Genomic DNA, 16,353 nt, shown 5'->3' with positions numbered 1-16,353 from the left:
TCCCATGGCCACCTCAACCCCAAGAGGTGTTTCCAATCAGTGGTTTGAGGCTTTATTTCCCTGTGCTGGGACCCTGGGTTGTGCAGTCCATCCTGCTCCCCAGTTTCTCCTGGTTTATCTGTGAGCAAATGTGGGACCACCTGGTCCACCAGCCACTGCCTTGCTGGCCAGCTGCAGCCTTGTGTGCCATACTCGGTTATAGAATCCATACAATCCACTGCCTTGCTGATCTGTAATTCTTTACTGTGTCGGCAAGAATATCCATTAACACCATCATTCAGCTATGGGATCTTGCCTTAACTCTTTACTGTTTAAGCCAATGATGAGTTGGCTTTTCAGTTACTTGCATCTCAGTGCATCCTTCCTGATACAGAATTTGGTGCCAGGAATAGAAGTGGTGCAAATAACAGACTCAGTGGGTTGTATGGGGACCCCCAAAAGTATGTGTCCACATCCTACTCCCTGGAATCTGTGAATGTTACCTTATTTGGAAAAAGGGTCTTTTGTAGATGCCATTAAGTTCAATTTTATTATTTTCATGTTCTGCCAGATGTTGAAGAGACACAAAGACATTTTTTAAAAAATTTTCACATTTGCTTTTATTACATGACCATTCCTCAAGATCAAAAACATCTTTTTTTTTCAATAGAACTTCATATGACCCAGAAATTTAAGGTATTTTTTAAAAAATTTAGTTCAATGAATTATTTAACAATGTTATTAATTTCAGAAATTTATTCTTCTATAACAAAAATCCTACACTGGGAATCTGAACATCTGACTTTTATCTTGGTCATATGCTGAGGGGCTTTGAATTGGTCACATCCAATCCTCCTCTGAGCGTTAATTACTTCTGTGGAGCTATCAGCAGTTCCCAAGTGCATCAGAATCATCTATGTTCTTGTTACAAATACAGATTTCTGGGCCCCATCCCAAGTCTACTAAGTCATATTTTCTAACATAAAGGCCTAGGAATCTTATTTTAATTAACTGCATGATTATGACATACAGACAATTTTGGGGCCCCCTGAATTAGATGACCTCCAAGACTCTTAACAGCTCTAAAAATGTGGTTTTCTGATTTCTGTTTCTTTTATCACTGTTTATCCATCGTCACTACTACATACTGTGCTAAAAAACAAAAACAAAAACACAAAATAAACCAAGACCATGATTGAATCATTTTATAACCTAGCAGCTACACAGTGCCTGGTATGTAATAAGAACTCAATAAATATTTGAAGAATTAATTAATGGTAATTAAATAAATGTATATTATTTCATGTGGGCCCCAATCACCTATGGATAGAGAAATCCAAACAGAGCGAAAGTATCCTAAACTTTCCCTGTTTATTCATGTACTCCGTCTGCCCTACCATACACTTCAAATAATGGGTTGTGTGTAAGAGGTTAATGCATAGTGAGAGACCCAATAAGAAAGTGGTCGAGACTCTCCCGTGGTCTGGTTGTGCCACAGTATTTCCCGGTGGCAGCGACAACTGAGGGAGGTTCATGATTCAGCAGGAGTTAGTTATCCTCTCCTTGACTTTCCCAGGTCCAGCAAAAGCCATATACAGATCAGGCGACAGCTAGTGCCGGGGCCATCCTGCAGGTCTTTGAACCTGCAAAGGCCATCGCAGGTTTCTGTGTGGCCCCAGTGAGTGGGAAGAGGCCCTCATCTTCTATTAGAAGTTACCCATAAATTCACCAGCAATGTGTGTCAGCCAAGCAAAGTGTCCCCAGAAAGTCTGCTGCCACCTTTTGTGACCTCAGAGTCCCTTCTCCCAGCATCCTTCTGGACACTTCACTGACCACCCTTTGGGCTTCCCCGGCTCAGACACTGTCTGCTGGCCTTGGAAGGTACCGGCTCAGGATGAAATCTGTCACAGGGGTGGGCAGCTTAGCCAAGGGCAGGTAGAGGAGTTTCGCATCCAGGCCAGGGTTGTAGCGGATGCGTGGGCTCCGGGAAACGATGGCATGTTCCATGCTATTGATGACATCTCTGAGCCTTGGCTCTGCTGACCGAGTCATGTTTATTAACTTCTCAGTATCTGTTTGGGGGAGGGGAATAAAGGGCTTTATTATTTTTCATTAATGATGGTTCTTTCTGAATTCCATCCAAGCTCTCTTTCCATCAGATAACTTATCTAATGTTTCAGGCAGATCTACCACACCCTCCAGGTTGTCCCTTACACAAACACCCTGTAAATAATCTTATTTCTATTCCTGAATTCAATAATTGTTTATTGTACTAATTCAAAAGAATATATCCATCCCTATGTTCATTGCAGCATTATTTACAATAGCCAAGAAATGGAAGCAACCCAAGTGCCCCTCCATAGACAGGTGGATAAAAACGTGATGGTACATATCTACAAGAGAATATTATGTGGCTATAAAAAATGAAATCTTACCATTTGTGACCACATGGATAGACCTATAGGGTATTATGCAAAGTACCCATTATGGTGTACCATATATTGGTATTTGTATGATTAAAATACCATACAATTTTACTCATATGTGGAATCTAAAGAGCAAAATAAATGAACAAAGAAAACAGAAACATACTCATAAATAGAGAGACCAGACTGATGGTTGTCAGAGGAAAGAAGTTGAGGGGTTAGATGAAAAAGGTGAAGAAATTAAGAAGTACAAATTGGTAGTCACAAAATAGTCACAGGGACATAAGTATAGCATAGGGAATATAGTCAATAATATTGTAATGACTACATATAGCACCAGGTGGGTACTTGAAATATCAGGGGGATCACTTTGCAAAGTATATGACTATCTAACCACTATGCTGTGCACCTGAAACTAATACACAATAGTATTGAAGGTAAACTAATTGGAAAAAAAAAAAAAGAATCGTGTGTTGAATTACTACTATTGTGTTAGACTAGCAACAAGAAAACCTGTGCCCTGTTCTGCTGCGTATTAGTTGTGTGACCTGGAGCTTAAACTGTCGTCATCTGTAAAATGAGGATAACTCATCTGTCACCTGTCCTAGAGAATAAGAAATACAAATAGCCCTGGTTGGCGTAACTCAGTAGATTGAGCATGGGCTGCAAACCAAAGCATCGCAGGTTCGATTCCCAGTCAGGGCACATGCCTGGGTTGCAGGCCATGGCCCCCAGCAACCACACATTGATGTTCTTCTCTCTCTCTCTCTCTCTCTCTTTCTCCCTCCCTTCCCTCTCTAAAAAGAAATAAATAAAATCTTAAAAAAAAGAAATATAAATAATAGCAGGTTAGAAAGTGGAGGAGGATGACATAGAAAACAAATGTATTTAACTGCATAGAAAAATTGGATGGAAGTAAAATATTATCTGGCTATTGGGATTTCCAGTTGCTGGAGGGTTTCATGCTTACTCCCTAGAGTTCCCAAATTTTCTGCAAAAGCATACATGGAAAAAATGTCATTAGAAAATAGTAACACTGATCTTACCTTGGTTACAGGCCATTGTGGGGTTCAAATGGTTTCAAGCACAGACAGGTGCCTTGTAAGGCTCTAATAAACATGAGGGTATTCTGCTAACAACAGGCACATAAGTGTGGAGGTGGATGCAAAGCACCCAATTGGTCCCAGCCTGCTGAAGCTCACCACGCAAATAGGAGAAAGGAAATACACTTGTGGGCTCTGATCTGCACGGGTGCCCTTGGGCTTGTAATTTGGTGACATCCCCAAGCACTCTGAAGGAAGTGGTGCCTTTGAGTCAGACTTTGAGGTAAAGGATTAAAACTTGAAAACAAAGAGAGAGCTAAAGTGGGCCTGACTTTGGAGATGGTCCAAGAAGGCTAGGAATTCACCCCTCTGAGCCAGACACTGAGTTGATGAGGACAGGACAATATCATTTGAGTTTCCCTAACCCTGACTTTGAGGAACTTCCCTTTCTGCTTCCTAGAGAGAAAACTACTGCAGTGAAAAAGAACAAATGACCTTTTAGGGTCTCCAAAAGAGCCACACTGACTTAAAGCCAGACTGTCTGTAAAGTGATAATGTCTTAGGATTCCAACACTCGGCCCTCTGTCCTTGGACCTGACACACAGTCCACTAGCAGCAGGTCCAGGCTGGGAGGCGAGTGTCAGGGGACTCATTCACGATGCTCAGGGCTGAGTGTGCTCACTCAGAGCCAGGGAAGGCTGTGTGGGCTGAAGAGGCGAGGAAGCTGATGTGATAAGGTGGTTTTGGAACTAGGCTCTGAAAGATTGGAAGGACCCACACAGCCAGTGGGATAGAAAAAGCTACCTGAGACATGAAGTTGTATAAAGCACATTCTTTCATTCTTCTTTTAAATATTTATCAACCTCCTATTTTGTGCTGGGCACCCTGTTAGACATGGAGTGGGAAGGGGGACAGGAGTACCCATCTAAGCCATCATTCTCCTATACAGTGAAGAGCATGGGCTTTGGATTCAAGCAACAGGGCACATTTGTGTTGTGAGAACTCAGCATCAGGGACCAGGCTTTGGCACTTATGGACCCAATAGTTGAGTTTCTGGCCTCTTCTCCTTTGTCAGAGACAACTACTTCTGATCTAGTCCCTCCCCAGGAAGAGAGGGGGCCAAAAGGGGAATTTTTGGTGGCCTCCCTGGCAGGGTTGAGATAAAGAAAGAAACCTGGCAGGTGACTGTGTTGCCTGTAGGCTGTGGCTCAACTCCAGGCCTATTAGGACGAATACTGTGCCCTGTTCACGTGCCTGCCCTGGTGATTCTGTGTGCTACTTCTTTGGGAATGTTCCTGTGTTAAGTGGTTATTAATTAGCGTAACTATCACTCCAAAATACCTAATCTGGTCCAGAGTTCACAGGTCATGGGACTGTCTGATTGGCCATAACTTGCTGGAGGTTCTGCCCAGTAGAGCTGTATGACCACTCCTAAATACTTCTTCAGTCTGTCTCCACAGGACTTGCCTCCTTAAACACTACCCGCCCCCCACCAACACACACAGTTCCCATGACCACTAAGACTTCATGCCTTTGTTGTTCCTTCAGTGGATTTCTGCAACAGCCTCCCAGCTGGTCTCTTGTCTCCACCCTTATCCTTCCTACAGCAACACAGGTCCAAGCAGGTCACTTCAGAGCCATTTAACAGGCTCTCCAATGCTTTCAGGATAAGAGCCACACTCCTTAGTGTGGCCATCGAAGCCTCCTATGATCTGACCCCTAATCGCTCCCAGCCTCACCTCCACCACAACCCCTTCATACTTCTCTCAGGCCAAACTGTACTGACGATGATGGCTGAGGTTTAATTCTCTGAACGATCCATGAGAGAGGAGTTAATACACTTTATAATGAGGAAACTGAAGTTTAGACAAGCTGTGAAACATAGCCGGAGAGATGGCTGTGATCTAAACTCTGAATCCACACTGGCTCCAAAAGCATGCAGTGTAGTCAGGCCTCCAAACACTGCTCACACTCCTCCCTGCACGGGAAGTAGCTGCCATCTCTTCCCCTTCTGGTTCACTCTTCAAAGCTCACTATGCAGTCCATTGTCACCTCTGTGAAGATTTCTGCAACAGCAGAACTAAGACTCTGCACTGTTGCTTTGTTGTTGTTTTTTAAATATTATTTATTTACTTTTAGAGAGAGGGAAAGGGAGGAAGAAAGAGGGAGAAAAACATCAATATGTGGTTGCCTCTTATATCTCCCCTACTGGGGACCTGGCCTGCAACCCAAGCATGTGCCCTGACTGGGAATTTAACTGGTGACCCTTTGGTTTGCAGGCCAGCATTCAATCCACTGAGCCACACCAGCCAGGGTGTTGCTTTGTTTTTGTTTGCATGTTCGTTGTTGCATGATTCTCCTGTGGTGTTGTGTTTGCTTCTACAACTCAGCTAGACTGATTCCTGGACACTTTGTCTCATCTCTGTGTCCCCATACACTCCAGTTAAACTGAAGTGAAAATTAGAGTATAGTCGCCTGGAAATTTTTTTACCTAAAAGTAGTCAAATGCTGCCTGAGGGTTTTTTCCTGCAATTGGACAACAGATCACTCAGCACATGGTATTTTATAAACTCAGTCCTTACTATTCTTCAGAAGAATGATAGCAGTTTTTGACAAGTGGTTTTCAGAGGAAGTTTCTCTTTCTCCATGTTCTTTTAAGGCCCCCAGAAGATTACAACTTTTGCCTGCACTGAGCCACTTTACGTACTTAGAAAACGGCCTTGGGAGGTTTTCCTGGGACAGTCTGAATCTGTGTTATACCCTAGCCCCACAGTGGCCCCATAAATAATTTGGGCCACTCTTTTGTAAGGGAGAGTATAAGGATGACCTCATAGAGGATATATATTATTCCCCCCACCACCCACCCATCTATTTCCCTTGCTAAGAGCAACAGCTACAGATTTGTCTCTGGGGATTCTTGCCTCTCCCTCTCTGAGTCTTTTGGTTTGGCAGAGCACACGACCCAGCCTGAGCCAATCAGATCTTTGCATTCCCCTGGGTGCAGTGATGTGCTCATGGTTGGGTACATCCTGTGGTCCTTCTGACCCTGATCCTGCCATATTAGGTCCACTAAGTCAGACTGAGTCTTAGGCCTTTTGAGGAGCTACTGAAAGAACTATCCCTGGGAGGAGATGAGGAGATGCTGCAGCCACATGACCCCCACAGGGGACAGAGCCTATGAGACTGGAGCCAACACAAAAGAAGCAGAGCCAAGAAATAGGGTAAAACCAGGTCCTAAAAACATCATTTGTGGACTTGATCAGGCTATGCCTGAAGGCTATCTCCTTCAATTTTTTTTTAGTCATGAGTGTCAAGAAATGCCTTTTCTGCTTAAATAATTTGGGTTGGATTTTCTGTCACTTGTCCACTGATTGAAAAATTCTTAACTGATATAAATTCCTTCAGGCTTTTTTTCTTCTCACAGAATTCCAGTATGTCCAGAACTAAAAGATTACTTTCTTCAAGGAATACTCTGAATATTTTCCCCTAAATCAATAAATGAATGATACTTCTGTCCACCAGGTTCCTTGAATGATAAACCTGGTACTCATCCATTATGGCTTCTTCTCCCTCCCAGTACTAGCAGACCTAATATACACCTGGCATCTATCAACTTCTTTCCATTTTCTCCACTTCCTCTCTAGTCCAAGCCAATGTGAAGTCTAGCCTGCGACACTGAAGCAACCAGAGCAGTCCTTCCTAATTACAAATCAGATCACCTCCTGCTCATCCTCAGTGGGCTTTGTTGCTCTAAGTTCTGTTCCCCTCAACTCCCTCAACTGCTCCCCACCCTGTGGCATTCTTAAAGTTCCTCTAGAGACTTTCTTGCCTCGGGGCCTTCCTGCAAAAACTTCCCTGCCTATCCCCTCTTTCCAGTCTTCAGCAACACCTTATCTGTTCTTCCCCAAAGTCAACTCCGAGAAGCCCTCCTCTACACCATAATCTATACTGGGATCCAACTCCCAGCCCCATTCTTCTTCCACAGCCCTGTGTTTCTCTCTGTGGCACTTATCCACATTTGCCATTAAATGTGTGTGTTTATTAAGATCTGTCTCCCCTACTGAGCCTCAAGCTGCAGGCAGCAAGCTGTGAGCCCTGCTGCTTGATGATCCACTCTCACTCGCCAGCCCCACGTGGTGCCTGGCAGGTGGTGGGCTCCCAATAAAATGTGTGTTAAGTGAATAAATGGTTGTCATGGTTTTGGTGTCTTGACCTTTTACTCTGTTGATGTATGATGTTCAGGAGAGTATGCCCCTAAAACAAACCCGCCGGGCAGTTAGATATCTGTCATGGATTTGATTGAGTGATTACATATAACCCACCCAGGGTTTCTGGGTGTGTTTCAAAAATTCATCCCTTTGGATTTTGGATCATTACTATCTAAGAATCTCTCTTTGCAATGCAAGAACTTTCAGCTTGTAGATACCAGTGTAATGGAGGGATGGAGGCCAGACTCAGTTTGAGGGAGGATAAAAACCACTTTTAAATGAAATTTTTCTCACCAGGGATCAGGTCATCTTCTAAGCACTTTATATACACGAATTCATTTCATTCTCATAACTCATTTCAGATGGGAAAACTGAGTAACTTGCCCAAGGCCAGCAGGAGAGCTGAAATTTGCACTCCAGAAGCCTAGATCCGGAGACTAAGAACTTACCTGCAGCAGTAAATTGTCTTTTAGGGATGTTCACAGAAGCCAAATAAAGAGAGGGAAAAAATCTAGGTTAGGGAAATGAGTAACTAGACCACTGAGGTCCAAAGGAAGCAGGAAGGGGCTGAGAGCCTCCATGGCTGCTTCACTCTGGCCCAGGAGAGCCTCCCGAACCAGCAAAGGGCCAGCCCTGCCTTCCTGGTCAACAGCCAGGTCACAGAGAAGCACCTGGAGAAGTGAGCTGCCTGCCAAGGAGGTGCCAGCTGGTGGTGCCAGAACCAATTTATAGTGACAGGTCAGAGGCTGCCCACCCCCAAAGGCAGCTACAGAGATAGCTCTGAGGTGCCGGGAGCCAGAAAAATGGAGAGAACTAAGAAGTCGTCTGGAGCATCCTCTCATGAAATCAAACCTCAGCTTTGAGATTAGATGATTTGAGTGAACATGAGCACTTCTGGTCCTCAGAGTGGCCTTCTCTTTCCTACCATGAGATGCTCTAACAAGTGTTTCAGCCAATTCCTCCTCCAGTGTACCCACAAGCCACACCCCCTCCTCTCAAGGCCCAATGGCCAGGGTTCCATTCATCCATCAAACTGGAAGTACTGCACCAAGTTTTGGGGGCAGCATAGTAAACAGCTGTTATGACCCTCCTCTTCTCACCCCAAACACCTGAGATTCACTGAAGACCCTTAGCTCAGAGAAGAAGAGAGTTGCCTAGAGACGCTTCCTTTAAAATACTCCTGTGCTCCTTTTCCTCTTTATTAATTTAACAAGCACTCAGCGTGTGCAAGATATCTCAGATACTAATCCTCAGAGCAGCCCTGTGAGGTAGACACTGTCATTAGCTCCATTTTATGGATGAGAAAACTGAGGCATAGCACTATTAGGTCATGTGCCCAAAGTCTCCTAGCTGGTAAGTGGTAGAGCCAGGATTCAAACCCAGGCAGTCTGGCTAAAGCAGCTGTGTTCTTAATAACTTCTCTGTACTTATGTCGGTGCATTTTCACCTGATTGCCTAGCATAATGACGTGGGGCGGGCGAGTGGGTGCCAGGAGCGGGCTACATCCCTGGACAGCATCTCTCCTAGCACAGCAGCTCTAGTTCTGTCACTGACATAAGTTGTCCACTTGGTCTCTGTTCTCAAATCTCAGCTCTGTCACTAGCTGTGTGGCCTTGGGCTCTTTAACCCCTCTGAGCCTCCACCCCATCTTCTGTAAAATGGAAGTATGTCAGTGACCCCCAACAGCTCCCTGTTCCTCTCAGAGAACCCTCTCCCTGCGAAGAAAACTCACAGATGCGGAAGTACTCCTCTCCATAGCTATCCCGGGTCTCCCGAGGCAGCTGCTCCCACAGCTTCTGCATGCGCAACTCTATGCCGTCCTTGCCCAGAATGGACGTCCGATAGTTCCCAGGCTCAATGATGCTGACTTTAACCCCAAAGTAGTGGAGCTCACGCCTGGGAAAGAAGAGTTGGATTCAGTCTGGGACTCCAAGATGACAAAGGGTCACCAGGGGAGAGTCATTCTGACACCTGTGTAGGTGCTGATCTCCTCAGGAAACTGGAGGCGTTCTCCCTACCCCTTGCACCAGGCCAGCCTTGGCTTTCATGCAAGTAAACCCTGTTGTAGGGCCTCAGCCTTTTCCTAAGCCTGGTCTCTGGGCAATTGACATTAGGCAAACCCAGAGGGTGGAAGTTAACAAAAAATCTAGACTAAAGCCTTACCTCCCACCAGATCCCTCCCACTCAGCCCCACACCCAGCACTCACAGGGCAAAGGGGATGAGAGGTCAATACAAGGCGTGTGTCCCCCTCGGAGGGTCTCCCATGAGCACATCTATCCCCAGGCCTCTCTGTCTGTTTGGGGGACAGTCCCCCCTATGCCCACAGGCCCAAATAGGGTTCACTTATTCTGGGGCAGCTCAAGGGAAAGCAGGAAGATAGTCTCCTAGCACCAACCCAGCTCTTCTCTAGTCCTTTCTTCTCTTGGTCCTTGGGGAAGGACCCCCAGGGCCGGCCTGCTTCCTACTACTGTTTCAGTTTCTTCTCTTCTGAACTCCCCTGCCCCACTGCTGTCATTCTCACCGCCCCCAGCCCTCTCTTCCTGAGGTGACACCCCAGGACTCCCACCCAGAGTGGCTTGGCACCAAGGCTCAGTCACCTGATGCTGTCAGAGAAGGCCTCAACACCAAACTTGGACACACAGTAGCCACCACCAATGACAGCCACACGACCACCAGAGCTGGACATGTTGACGACCCGGCCCCGGGCTTTCTTGACCATGGGTAGCATGTGGAGGGTCACTTCAATCAGTCCCACCAGGTTCACATTGATCACCTTCACAAAGTCCTCTATAGTCAGCCATTCGTTGGGACCACTGGGCAGGCCCACACCAGCGTTGTTCACCAGGGCCCAGAGACCTGTGGGGAGACGGAGAGAAAGAACCACACAGAAATCACCAAGGTTTCCTACACACTGCTCAGGGCTGTTGAGGATTGTTGAGCAGGTGCACAAAGCATAAGACGCTGAGCTGGAGCCTGAGCAGGGAGCTATTACAGCCCAAAGGAAGATGTGCCTTTTACTAATTAGTTTTCTCTAAAGGGGCCCGTTTTCTGATTCACATCATCTACCAGCTACCTGGGCCCTGTATCAGCTAACAATGCCAGCTTTAGCTAATGGCATCTAAGGTGTTAGCTCTGGGAAAAGAGAAAAGAGATATCGTTTTCATACCAACAAATAAATGTTTGAATTCTTTTTCCCATTATGCTTCCCACTCTGTATTCCCCTAAGTATAAGAGACCAATTTTATTATACACCTTAATTCATTTATCCATTCACGAACCAGTGTTCTGTCAGTTACAGAGGAAAGTGCTAGAGACATGAAGTGAACAAGACAGGGTCTTATCACTCAAGGAGCTCACAGACCAGAGAAGAAATAAATACCATTTATAAATAAATATATGAATCATTTAAATAATTATGGAAAGTGTGAAAAGAGGTGTCTGAGATCATTAAATTGAGTTGGTATAAATGGAGAGAAAAAGTGCTAAGTATTGCCGTTCAGTTCTGCAGGGGCCCAGGCTTGAAGGGCTCAAGTTCTAGTCCTGGTTCTACCTCCAGCCTTGCACAAGTCTCTTTCTTGCTCTGGGCCTCAGATTCTATGTTGACTGGACTAGAATAGTTGTTTCCACCCTGTGGTTTGCAATTCTGAGCTTTCCAGGCTGCACCTCAGAACCTGCCCAAGGAGGGGAATGCAGGAGAAGCTCAACTTTCATTTGTTTTACAAGTTAAATTCTACTTGGAGGAGGGTGTTTGATGCTAAAAAACATGTTGGAAAAGCCTCTAAATGATCCCCAAGAAGGCCTTCCCGGTCCTTCATTCAGGGATTCCATGAGCCCCACTGCCTTGGCTCCTTCCCTTCCCCTCCCCCATAACCCCTCAGGTACGCCTCTAGGCACGCTTTCCACTCCTTCCTGAGGGCAGGGCTGGAAGTAAACACCACACCTGGGCTACCCCTTCCCCTGGGGCCCTGATCCACACAAAAACCATGCCCCTGCCTATCCTCCTCTTTCCTCTAAGTAGAGAGACCCCAGGAGACCAACTGGCTGACAGAACTCAGAACCTTCTCAGGCAGAGGGGACTCTCTTGTCTTACAGGAGGGAATGAAGCTTCTGAGACCAAAGACTATAAAACCCAAGTGATCTCTGCCTGTGGTTTAAAAACACACACTTACCACTACCTCTGATCATCCCGGGTAAACAACTTTGTCTGCTGGGGAATCAGGACAATCTTAATTTTTTTTTCTGCAAAGAGCAACTAGAGAACTGTCAGAAGAGTGCAAAAAACTTAGTCAACCTGTCATGTCCAAAGACTCTCAGGCACAATAAGAAAGTATGCCAGACCCCCCTCCCCCTACTTCCCAATGCTTCTTAGCTCAAGGATGTTGCCTCATGGAGTAGGCAGAAAATGGCCCCCTGAAGATGGGCCCACACTAATCCCTGGAACCTGTGAATATGGTGGATTACATGGGAAAGAGGAATTAAGGTAGCAGATGAAATTCAGATTGCTAATTGACTGTCCTTAAAATGGGGAGATTATCTTGGATTAGCCTGGGGAGACCAGTATAATCAGAAATGTCCTTCTAAGTGGAAGAGGGAGGCAGAGACGTGGCAGTGTGAAAAGGACTTGGCCTGACCTCACTGGCCTGGAACACAGAAGAGGCTCATGAGCCAAGGAATGCAGGCAGCCTCTAGAAGCTGGGAAAGGCAGTGATGAGGGTTTTCCCCTAGAGCCTCTGCAAAGGAACACAGCTCTGCTGACACCTTGGTTTCAGCCCAGTGAGGCCCATTTTGGACTTCTGACCTCCAGAACGACAAGATAATGAATCTGTGTTGTTTTAAGTCACTAAATTTGTGTTAAATTATTACAGCATCAATAAGAAACTAATATACCCAGTGAATCATTAACACGAGTGGCTCAGGGCTGAATCTAGGGCGCTGGGCAAGGCAGCTTGCTGAAAAAAGACACTCACTCTTGCTGAATTATTCATGACTTAATTCACCCAACAAATATTTGGCACCTTGCTAGATGCCGGGCACTGTTCTAAATACTAAGGATATGTAGTAAATAAAAGAGACAAAAAGCCCTGCCCCCACTAAGCTTTATTTTAGCAGGGAAAATAGACAATAAATGAGAAAAAAAATACTAAATAGGGAATAGTGGTAAGTGCTAAAGGGAAAAATAAAGCAGGGAGTTATTGCCTGGTCCCTCCAGGGCTCTCCTGTCCCCACCTGTGGGCACTGACCCCAGACTAGTTCCATTAGGAGTTAGGACTTCCCCTAGGCTGTCACTTCTACTACAGAGCCACCCTGTTCTTCCTGTTCCTGTGTCCATGCCCTTCATGCAGGAAGCTCCCCAGGCAGGTCCTTATACAGCTCATAGCCTCCTTTCCCAATAGGAGCATCCATTCTGATGTCAGCACTTACTCTGAGTTCAACCTAATATCCACCAGGATGTGAGGAAAGGACAGATCTCTCTGTCCTCAGCCTTCTAGCTGGATGCAGTCAAGGAGAGCAAATGCCACCACTCAGGGAGTCCAACCTCATGTTCCTGTCTTGCCTTCACCCAGCTTGGTCCTGGCAAGAGCTGTTGACTGGGACCGCCAAAGTCCCAGAGAAGCAACTCCGTCTTTAGAGCTTTGGACATACAGAGCACAGCTTCTCTCCCCTATTTCCTATGGTGACCTCCCTCCTTCCCTCTGAGTATATGGGAGAGAAAAGTTCCTTGGGAAATCAGCCCTTCCTGCGGACAGACCAAACCATGCAATGGCTTCCCGTCCCACTGGGCCAGAGCCTCAGCCCCTGTCTCCACTTCTCCCACCCCATCTGAACAACAGGGCCCCTGATAGCTGTCCGATGCCTGTAGGAAAAGACAGAAAAAGAAGGATAAGTTAAAGCTTAAGAATGCAATTCACCCCACCTTGCTCGCCCACTTGGTCCCTCACCCACTGGGCCGCCATCTGGATGCTGTCTCTCTTGGTGACATCCAGTAGGGTGGTCTGCAGCCGGTAGGAGGTATCTTGCTGTAGCTTCTGGGCCCCCTCCTGGGTGAAACAAGCAGCCAACACCCGCATGCCTCGATCAACCAGCTGCTTGGCCAGTAGGTTCCCAAAGCCCGAGTCACAGCCTGTGATGAAGACATACTTGTCTGAGAGGTTTCGAACAAGATTGCAGTTCTTGAACCAGCGGTACATAAAAGAGAGGTCCGTGAGAGCCGCCATAGGGCAGGAAAGAGGTGATGGCCAAGAAGGATGGGGCTCAGGAGACAGAGGGAGAGGCTGGTCCTCTGACCCTCAGCTGGCAGTGTGCTGGAGGCTACTGAGAAGAGCTCTCCTCCCTTCCACTGCTGGCAACGCACACAGCACCCTGAGTGAGCCACGCTATAATTTTTATAGGTGGATGGATGCATCACACACCAATTAGCCCAGATGCAAGAAATTCAAGTCTAACCTGAAGCCTTGTCACCTCAGACAGCCTGGTAGCTGCCCTTTTCTCTCCCCAGCCCCGATGGGTCAAGGTGCCAAGGATGGGACAGACCCCAGTGGTGATGTTGGTGCTGAGAGGTGGCTCACCTGGGTGTTCTGAGCAGGGTAAATGGAAAAGAACTCAGCCTAGAAAGGCCCCCTGGGAATTCCCCATCCCTAGTCCAGGGATTGAAATAATTTGTCAAGAGTGCAGGCATGTAAATAAACTTAATTTTTATTTTTAGAGGAAAAATTAAGATAAATTCATTAATGTAAAACAAACAAAATTGGTTTTGTGCCTTCCAAACCCCAAGAGAAATTAGTTCCAGGTTATTAGCTCTCTGGAATTCTCTGCCCTTAGGTGAATGTCCATTATGGGAGATGATGTAAAAGAGTTTCTCTCTGGGAAGCTATGTCTTCATTGTCCTGAGGCCAGAGGCAGCAGGACCCTCCTATAAAGGAGGCTGGTGATGAGAGGCCCCTACTCATGCAAAGCAGAAAGACCGAGAGCCTCAGGGCCTGGGTCCATGGGAAACGATACTCAGATCACCAATGAGGAGTCCTCATTGCACTCCAGGCAGGCCTGGCAACCAGCCTCCCCCAGTCACCAGGCAAATGGAGGAAGTCAAGGACTGAGGACACATCAGCAACCCTGGGGCAGGGCCCCCATTGGGCATTTTCTGGGCATTTTTTTTCTACCCCCAGGATCAGACACACACGAGGTGATCTGGTGATCTGAGGAGCCTGGTGTTGGGGGTGGTGATGGCGGGAGGAAGGGATTATGAAGTCAACTGGCACAGTGGTTAGTTGGGTGTGCAGAGAGAAGGGGGGCCAGGAGTCAAAGTGATTCTAATGTATGGGCTGATAACAGGTAGAACCACAGGTGGCAAGAGTAATAGGAGGGGGGACACTTTGAGCATAGAGAGAGAAGGCAGAAGAGAGAGTTCTGATATGAATATCAACGAGATGAGGTCATGAGGATGGGTCATGAGCTCCCTGGGCAGCTGCAGAAAGGGCGCAGGGCTGAGTCCTTGGTTCTGAGAGGGACACATGGGAGGATCAGAAGACTGGGGCCAGAGAGCTGCTTAGAAAGTTCTCAGGGTCAGGACTTGGAAGGGAGGGAGAGATTCCAGGCCATGGGGATCACAAGAACTCACAGAAAGGTAGGAGGGAAGCTGGTCAACATAAGGAAATAAGGATGTGAGACAGAGGTGTGAGTCATGAGGGACCACACCCAGGATTGTATAAGATGCAGGCACAGGTGATACTAGAGTCTACAATGGTTCTTTGGATAAACCTCTAGGGTCACCACTCCTCAGGATGAGCCTGGTGACCAACTCATGACCAGGGAACTCTGACACAAAGTTCCCTAGAGTGAAAGGACAAAGATGCATCTCTGTGCTCCACTGTCTACCAAGGTTGGTCAGTTCCAGAATCAGTCAAAGTAGGTGTCTCCTTGGAAAAGGGCAGAGAGCTTGGCTACTCCATTCCAAGGGTGGTGGGAGGTCAGATTGTGTACCCACCTTTGGGGAACAAACCCAAAGCCTATATGGGAAGTGATGGAAGCAAACCTCGCTTACTTCATAACCACTCCGAGACATAACACCGCTTACACTGGATCTAGAAGGCATTTCCCAACTCTGCCTCCTGGGTGAGTGGACAGGGAAGTCTTGGCTGGGAGATGTCAGATAATTTCACTTGAAGGCTGAGCAGGCCCAGGAGTAACCCAGTTCTTGAGAAGACAAACGAGACCCAGGGGCTGCCTCTGGATCTTGAAAAGGATGACTTGGGACTGCCCCAGCACAGGCCTAGGCCTGGCTCATCATATTATGGGCCTCTCTGTTGACTACTGGTTAAGGCAGTGCTCCCCTGGGCTCAAACTCCTAACATCACAAAATAGGCCATGGACTGGAGGCTTGGAGTGCTGTGGGACCACATAGAAGGCTCTTTTCCTAGGGCTGGGAATGCCACCCACCCTCAGATGACAGGCCTCCCTGGTGAGTCAGCCTGGTGATCGTCCTCCACACCTCTACCTCTATCCACGGGTATCTTCAGTAGACAGGGGCCTTCACCTCCTCTAGGCGATTTCCACCTTGTGGGAGGGGGAGACTGGCCAGGGCCAAGGCACACTGGGAGGAGATAAACAGAGGCAGAGAAGATGGGACCGAGCCCCCTCCTAAATGTTCACTCTTTCCCAAAAGTACAGATTTGGGTCCACAAGGCTCAGAGCCTTGAGAA

General features: G+C 46.9%; 1 protein-coding gene across 1 annotated transcript; it reads right to left on the bottom strand.

Annotated features, from left to right (window-relative positions):
- Positions 1 to 572: 572 nt before the first annotated feature.
- On the bottom strand, positions 573 to 14,046 carry SDR9C7 (short chain dehydrogenase/reductase family 9C member 7). Its single transcript, XM_045829595.1, has 4 exons — positions 13,572 to 14,046; positions 10,255 to 10,513; positions 9,389 to 9,552; positions 573 to 2,051 (listed from the first exon to the last, which is right to left on the bottom strand). Exons 1-4 carry the CDS (start codon positions 13,870 to 13,872, stop codon positions 1,834 to 1,836), a joined length of 942 nt encoding a protein of 313 aa, XP_045685551.1. The 5' UTR covers positions 13,873 to 14,046; the 3' UTR covers positions 573 to 1,833.
- Positions 14,047 to 16,353: the final 2,307 nt, after the last annotated feature.

The sequence above is a fragment of the Phyllostomus hastatus genome, unplaced genomic scaffold, assembly GCF_019186645.2.
Source record: "Phyllostomus hastatus isolate PE091 unplaced genomic scaffold, TTU_PhHast_1.1 phas_scaffold_93, whole genome shotgun sequence".
Classification (NCBI taxonomy): domain Eukaryota; kingdom Metazoa; phylum Chordata; class Mammalia; order Chiroptera; family Phyllostomidae; genus Phyllostomus; species Phyllostomus hastatus.
The sequence above is the reverse complement of the archived record's forward strand: the minus strand, read 5'-3'. Positions and strand labels throughout refer to the sequence as shown.

Coding starts and splice junctions, on each gene's coding strand:
- SDR9C7 (XM_045829595.1), bottom strand. CDS start 13,872: ATGGCGGCTCTCACGGACCTCTCTTTTATGTACCGCTGGTTCAAGAAC. Junction 10,514..13,571: donor GGACCAAGTGGGCGAGCAAG/GTGGGGTGAATT, acceptor GTCTCCCCACAG/GTCTCTGGGCCCTGGTGAAC. Junction 9,553..10,254: donor GCCTTCTCTGACAGCATCAG/GTGACTGAGCCT, acceptor CTTCTTTCCCAG/GCGTGAGCTCCACTACTTTG.